Raw genomic sequence first — 7,707 nt, forward strand, 5'->3', positions numbered from 1 at the left:
GCCAAAGGGAACATGTAGGTCCAGCTCTGGAACCTAGGAGATTAAATATTTAATGGGATTCATCTGTAGACTGTGCCCCCAGAAGGAAGAAATCACACTTTTCAAAGTCTCTCCACCTGCAGGCTGTAAAGATATTGGCATCAAACGAAGCTTTCCTCACACATATAAAGAGCTCTCCACTCTTGGTGGATGTAAGCTAGTGGAGGAGAAGAATGACTAGCAAAACTCTAAGTAGCACTTTGTGGCTCCTTCCAGGCATTTTCCTGTGTTTCCCATTCTGTCCTCCTTTGAGTGGGCAGCATGTGACTGAGCTTCCAGGTATGCTCCACTGTGGGCTAAGGAGCTTCCAGTTTACTGTGAACCTCAGTCTGGAGGCAGGGAGTCCTATGCTAACAACTTGGGGTAAGTCAGACTCAACCAGGTACCTACTCTTAAACTTCCTGTCTTGACCCTTTCCTTCTTCTAAAATCTCCACAGTCCCTACCTACAGAATGAATAGTCAAAACTGTGCCACTTCCCCAAACCCACCTTATCTTGTATTTTACATAATAGTGAAGTCTAGGGTCAAGTGGCGGGGCTGGTTGTTCTCTGATGACGAACCTCTGTGCTTTTCATGTTCCAACTACCCTAGATAGCCAAGGGCTGCCACACAGGCTAAAGAATGACTCCGACTGTGGTACGTGGGTGATGGACAGTCCTGATGGCTCTTTGGTGTTAGAAGCTACCTACAATGGCTGCTATGTCACTATGAGCGTAAGTAGACCCCGGCTATCAGACGAGAGTCCGTCTTACCACCCACAGTTAGGCTGATCACTATTGCTTGTCTCTTCAGGGCTCCCACTATGCCATGGAAGTTGGAGTGCAGGAGGTGAATGTAACTGGACATATGGCAGGGTCAAGGAAGAGACTGCTTAAATGTCCTTTGGATCTTCAAGGTAAGTGGAGAAAGCATTGGGGCTAGGGGAGGGTCCTGCCTAAAAGGTGCTCTCGGGCTACTCTTGTCTACTCCAGGTAGCATCAACAACTGACCCTAAGAAGGACTCTTCCCCTCCAAGTCAGTCCTTAAGAAAATTAACTGTAGGGAGACTCCAGCTGAGGCTGGGTATGTTAGACAAGTCGCCTGATTTCCTGACCCAGGGCTCTAGGTTCTCTTTGGGCCTCTCACCAAGCAGCTTTGCCTGTGATTTGCAAAGTTGGAATTTAAACGAGAACTAACTCTTGCTGGAACCAGGAGCCTCCTTGCCTTTTGGAACGGGTGGAAAACACAAGCTAGCAATAGGAATTAGCCAGAGAAGCTATCTCCTGCTACAGTCTTCCGCCTGCAGCTGGGGATACTTGATCACTCAACTAGGAAACCCGAAGCAATTCTTCCCTGGTGGTCTGAGAACCCTTTATCCTGATTAGGACAGACTCAAACTTAATTCTCTCTTGCCGCTATCTGGTTACCCATATGTAACAGGGATTGGTGGTGCATATCAAATGAGTCCCAGGCTATGCTAATATGGAAGTCCTATGACTTGTAAAGTTCCTGTGGGATCACCCATGACAAATCTTAAGTCCCTCTAAAGAGACAGAAAGGTACTCATTAGAAGCCATGTGAAGAGTCCCCCTGATCCTACACACACTGAGAGAATGTTTTCCTCAGTAGGGATCCCATTTTGGGAGACTGACAAGGTGACTTAACATTGCTCTTCCTTTGGGATTTAATCTACAGTGGGTAGAGTCAACAGGCCTATTGAGGCGGTCTGGATGTTTGAGATTCAAAGCCCAGGCTTATGACAAGGTGGCTTACTGAAGGACCACCCTGCTGTCTAGCCTGAGTTCCCCTTCCCTTCTCAATGTCCAGCCCAAAACACTCTGAATACTGAAGTGTGCAATCCTGTGCCAGTAAAAGAAAGGCTTCCCTGTGCTCCCTTGCCCGTCTCTCGAGGAGACTGTGACAAGCTGGGTTGCTGCTACATCTCTGAAGAGGAAGAAGTGGGCTACTGTTACTATGGAAACACAGGTACATGCTTCCTTCTCAAATCAGTTGAGAAAAAGGAGCTTAATGACTTCTGGTGACACCAGGACAGGGAAAGCTTTCTTCAGCCAGCAAATGAAAAGCAAATGCTTGGCAATGAATGGGCAATGCAGCCTAGAACTAGAACTTCCTATATAGCCTTCCAGTAAATCTCCTAGAAGTCAAACATAAAGGAAACCTGCAGGAACGCTAAGAAATTAAATTTGGGACAGGTACTTACTAATTGGTAAACTTGTTTTCTCACGGAGCACTCACTTAGGTAGCTGGGTAGTCTTAAGACTGTGTTTAGAGAGAATCACCCCCCCACGTGATTATTCACATGCCCCATATCAAGCTTGAAGATTTTCTAGCACATTAAACACCCAAAGCCCAGCTGTAAGTAGTAGATGAAGGTGTTCACAGCCAGCCCTACAAATGCACATGTAGCTAAATAACAGCCTTGCCTCAGGGCTCTAGGTTCTGTTGTGCCTCTCATCAAGAGCTTTTCACCAAGCAGCTTCGCCTGTGATTTGCAAAGTTAGAATTTAAATGAGAACTAACTTTTGCTGGAACCACAGGCCTTTTCACATTTTGGAAGGGGTGGAAAACACAAGCCAGCCATAGGAAGTGAAGGCATCTCCTGCAGCTGGGGACACTAGACCATGTAACTAGGAAACCTGAGGCAAGGTCCTAGGGAACATAGTCATTGGAAGCCTGTTGCCAGGTCATCAGTGTTTCCAACCTCACTGTGGCTCCATCTCAGGAGTGACCTGACCCCACCCATCTCTGTTTCAGTGACCTCCCAGTGTACCAGAGAGGGTCGCTTCTCCATTGCTGTGTCCAGGAATGTGACCTCACCACCCCTGAACTTGGATTCACTGCACTTGATCATCAGGAGTGACAGTGGATGTGACCCTATAATGGCAACGCCCACCTTTGCCTTGTTCCAATTTCCATTTACTTCCTGTGGGACCACAAGGCGGGTGAGAAGACTGCCTTGGGGGATGGGGGTAGAAGCACTGCCCTAGCAATTAGGAGATAAGTTGAGATCTTATAGTCAGGAAGACCAGTCCTGACCACTGCCTGGAGTCTAGAACAGTCTCTGGGGCAAAGGGCCTTGCTTAGTGGATACTTCTGCTGTGGTCCAGCCTTTCCTCCAGCATTCTATAGGGAACAAATATAAGGAGACTCATCACACTCCAGGATCTATGGTAATCATAAGGAGGATGCTGACTTGGATGGGGTGGTCCATTTGCCTAATCTCAGTACTTAATTATCTCATTCCTTGGTTCTGCATCAAACATAAGCCATACTTTTCAAGTTATTCACCAACAGGACCCTCTGCCTCTCTGTAGGAGATAATAATAGAATACAAAATAGGATGTGACTAAGAACTTGGTCTGGGCAACAGATTAAAGTGACGATTTCTCTTTATCCATTGGACAGGTCATTGGAGACCAGGTCGTGTATGAAAATGAGCTATTGGCCACTCAGGAAGTGAGAACTTGGGGTAGTGGCTCTATTACCCGAGACAGCATCTTCAGGTAGAATCAATTTTGACCAGAATGGCCAGTAGTGTAGGCCTTTTCTTCACAAAGCAAGACCCCTGGGGGTAAACTAAGCCCACAGGAGAACACTTCTCAGCAATGGGTGAATCTGACTGCTTCCTTGGCTTGCCACTCATGTAGACCACTGCATAATTGGGGTCTCTGCTCCCAACTTGATCTCATCTTTGTATTCCTTCTACCTCGTGGAGATAATGTCTCTTACCTGGGCCTCCTCCTTTTTACCTTGTCTAGGTTTCGGCTGAAAGAATTCCTTTAGACCTGACTCTCCAGCTCTCACACTTGAGCTTCATTGCTGTAGATTAAAACAAATGTACTATGGTTGCCTTGAGAGCCCTGTGAGATAACACCTGTGTTCTCCTCTCTGATCACTTGATGCTCTCAACCTTTCCAACCTTAGGCTTGTCCTTGCATGGAGCCTCCATGGGGCACCTCTCACCTGGGCTTCTTGACAACCATGTTCACTCTTCATATTTGCTCACCTGTGAAGACAGCTTTGCACTAGTCGCCCATTTCATGCAGTACACTTGTCTTTGTTTTTGTTTTTTGTTTTGTTTTTTTGGTGTGTGTGTGTTGGGGGGCGGTGGCATTGAGTTTTCTCTGTAGCTTTTCGAGGCTGTCCTGTCCTGGAACTGGCTCTGTAGACCATACTGGCCTTGAACTCAGAGTTCCGCCTGCCTCTGTCTCCCAAGTGCTGGGATTAGAGGTAATGCATCACCACTCCTGACTAGCACACTTGTTTCTTATGTAGTTTTCTCACCAACTCGCATATGGTCCTATTCAAATAGTAACAACAGAAAAATAGCTCTAAGGCCAGAAACCACCTCTGATTTAGTTATGAACTTGAATGTGACCTACCACTTGATCATCTGGAGTTCAAATTAGCAGGAGAGGCCAGCACACCCATGCTACTAAAAATCTTTTTTCCTGCAGGCTCCAAGTCAGCTGCAGTTACTCTGTTTTCAGCAACACATCCCCAATTAACATGCAAGTGCTGACTCTCCCACCACCCCTTCCTAAGACCCAGACTGGGCCCCTCTCTCTGGAGCTTCAGATTGCCAAGGGTAAGCCACAGTGAATCTCACCTGAAGTGTAAGGCTGTCAGTACACTAACTTGGTAACCGGACACTTGTACAGGTGTTAGGAGTTGAGGCTATTCCTAGTAACATAGTTTCCTAGCTCTTATAACTTAACACTGTGTGTGTATATATAGGTCAGAGGTCAAGCTCAGTTCTTGTGTGCCATCCACCTTATTTTCTGAGGTAGGATCTCTTATTGGCCTGGAGTTTTGTCTCTGCTTTGCCAACTCTAGGCTTATAAGCACAGACCATCAAGCCTGGTCATTTCACATGGGTTTTATGGGTCAAGTTCAGATCCCCATGCTTCTACAGGCAGGTATTTTACCTACTAAGATATCCCCCAGTCCTATTTTAATTGCAGCTTTCTTTCTGCAGATAAAACCTATGGCTCTTACCATGGTGCTGAAGACTACCCACTGGTGAAATTTCTCCAGGATCCTATTTATGTTGAGGTCTCCATCCTTCACAGAACAGACCCCTCTTTGGAGCTACTGCTAGAGCAGTGCTGGGCCACACCTGGCCCTAACCCTTTTAATCAACCACAATGGCCAATCCTGGTAAAGGGGTAAGTGGGTCCTCCATCTACCTGTGTGGGTCTCCCCAAAAAATCCCAACCTGACTATGTCTCTTGGCTTAGATGCCCATATGCTGGAGACAACTATCAGACTAGAAGGATCGATGTCCAGAAAGCATCAAGCCCCTTTCCTTCTCATCACCAACGTTTCAGCATCTCCACCTTCAGCTTCACAAATGCTGTAAGGGAGGAGCAGGCTTTTGGCGGACAGGTATGATCCCCTTCTGGGTACTTGTAAAGTCTTCCATCCTCAAGACTGTTTACCCTTCCACCACCTCTCTAAGGTGGCTCTTTGAGCTTTGACACTGGCTCTTCCGTGTTGAGGGCAGCTTCAAGGTGGTACCAAGAACGTGAATGCCATCTGTCACCTGGACTCTGGTTTATCAACACCATTGTGACATTAACCTAGCCACATGGCCATAACAATTTATCAACTTTGGAGAGAAATTATGGGGTTGGGAGATGTCTGATCTGGAAGATATCTACAATGTGACATTGACATGTCAACCTCCAGGTATACCTGCACTGCAGTGCATTGGTCTGCCAGCCTGCTGGGACACCATCCTGCATGGCAATCTGTCCTGCTTCCAGGAGTAAGTACCCTAGCTCTCTACAGTCCCATCTAAGTGAATCCTGAAGTCCTACCATGTCAGCGTCAGCCATTAAACTAAGAGCTCATATCATTAATGAAGCTTTCCCCAATACCAACTATACACAGGGACAGAGCTGACTAGATTGCCAGAATTTCTTTTTTTTAAAAAAACCACTTTAAAAAAACCACTCTAATTCAATTTTTACAAAATTTGACTAAACCAGAAGCTAAGTATGGCCCAACATGTGCCTGAGTTGGTTAGCATACATTGTCAGATCCAGACTTTTCAAGCATGGGTTCTGGGATCAAACTCAAGTCCTCATGCTTAAATAGCAAGCACTTTACTGACAGAGCTATTTCCTCAGCCAGCCACTTGTTAACTTTTTCCTTTTGCATCTGGCCTGTTCTCTGAAGTAGATGTCCTGACCATCCTGACCTACCTGAACACAGGTCTTCAATGTTCCCTGGAGGTACACAGGCAGAAGAACCATAAACAAACTTTAGAGAGACCATACATTCTGGAGTTGGCTGGATCCAGACATCCTTATAAATGTAGATATTCTACTTGATCCACTGGCTTGTACTTGACTAGTCTCTAAATCATGATTCAAGAATCTTTAATCCTTAGATGTTTCCTACAAGAAAAAAACTACTCAGTAGTTCAGTGTAGTCATGGTGTAAGACACAAATACAAGCCAATTCTGATTATGCCCATTATTCCCACTTATAAAGACTATATACTGACCTTTTCCAGATCACTTAACTGACAATAGATGTAGGATTACACCGGCTGTGTCCTCACTTCTGTTTGAATGTATAACCTCTGGAATATAAAAGTAACTGAATGCTACTGTCAGTATTTCTAGTTGCAAGGTGAGGGTGGAGATCATTGAAAGTAATCATCTATGTCCAACTCTTGATGAAGTGAAATAACACTTTCATAGAGTTAAACAGAAAATCTTAGACCTGATTGGGTTTGTATTAACACAAAGACTTGTATACGATGTGGGATGGAGAGACGTGCACCAATGGATTTGGCTTTGTGCTTTAGTCCCTTGGCTCATCCTTGAGTCATGTACACAATTAAAATTTTCCAACAAACAAAAGCTCTCATCTCTCCATCAGGAAGAAGAAAATCTGAGCTTTATTTTAAAAACAACACTGCCAGCATATCTAGCAAGGGCCCTGTGATCTTCCTCCAAGCCATCAAGGACCCTAAAGACAAGCTTCATAGATACTCAAGTAAGTGGGAGGATATCAAACTACCAGCTACTTCCTAGCTAACGATCTTGGTTGCTTGTAATCTCAGCATATGGAAAGCTGAGGCAGGAGGATGATTTCTAGTTCAAGGACAGCCTTGGTACATAGTAAGATGCTATTACACTCCTTATCCTTAAAAGTTGCTTTTTTGCCTTGTTCCTTACTGTTCAATGTATGTTTTCCCCCAAAGAAATTGCTATTCCTATAGAAGACTACTTGCTTCTGTCAAGATCTAGAATGGCTTGGGCTAATTCAGCATACACTAATCCACCTTTCCACTCTACAGGCATCTCCACGGATTCCCCTGCTCTGTGGGTTGTAGGACTTTCTGCAATCACAATCATCATTGGCGTCTTGTTAGTATTCTACTTGGCCATCAGAATACTAAGATGAATTACCAAGACCAAGTGTCTCAATAAAACTGTTTACATTCCCAGCATGGAATGGGTTTGTCATTTGGAAGATCACCTGATTCTGAATAAACACCTCAACTTATCTGAGCATCTCACTTTTTTTTTTTTTTTGCTTAGAGAAGGCATCTCATCTGAGCAAAGAGGAACATGCTGTCCTTTTATTTTAGCTCTCCCACCTAAGCAGAAAATGTTTTTGATAGAACACACATACATACCTAACTAAAT

The 7,707-nt window shown here is 45.0% G+C and overlaps 1 protein-coding gene across 1 annotated transcript; it reads left to right on the top strand.

Annotated features, from left to right (window-relative positions):
* The first annotated feature begins 212 nt into the window (after window positions 1-212).
* On the top strand, window positions 213-7,462 carry Zp4 (zona pellucida glycoprotein 4). Its single transcript, XM_027405493.2, has 12 exons — window positions 213-402; window positions 632-753; window positions 833-935; window positions 1,847-2,005; window positions 2,795-2,982; window positions 3,446-3,543; window positions 4,498-4,628; window positions 5,019-5,208; window positions 5,281-5,428; window positions 5,732-5,810; window positions 6,935-7,051; window positions 7,356-7,462. Exons 1-12 carry the CDS (start codon window positions 213-215, stop codon window positions 7,460-7,462), a joined length of 1,632 nt encoding a protein of 543 aa, XP_027261294.1.
* The last annotated feature ends 245 nt before the right edge of the window (window positions 7,463-7,707 follow it).

This window comes from Cricetulus griseus, chromosome 3, assembly GCF_003668045.3.
Source record: "Cricetulus griseus strain 17A/GY chromosome 3, alternate assembly CriGri-PICRH-1.0, whole genome shotgun sequence".
Classification (NCBI taxonomy): Eukaryota; Metazoa; Chordata; class Mammalia; order Rodentia; family Cricetidae; genus Cricetulus; species Cricetulus griseus.

Coding starts and splice junctions, on each gene's coding strand:
- Zp4 (XM_027405493.2), top strand. CDS start 213: ATGACTAGCAAAACTCTAAGTAGCACTTTGTGGCTCCTTCCAGGCATT. Junction 2,983..3,445: donor CCTGTGGGACCACAAGGCGG/GTGAGAAGACTG, acceptor TCCATTGGACAG/GTCATTGGAGACCAGGTCGT. Junction 5,429..5,731: donor AGCAGGCTTTTGGCGGACAG/GTATGATCCCCT, acceptor GTCAACCTCCAG/GTATACCTGCACTGCAGTGC.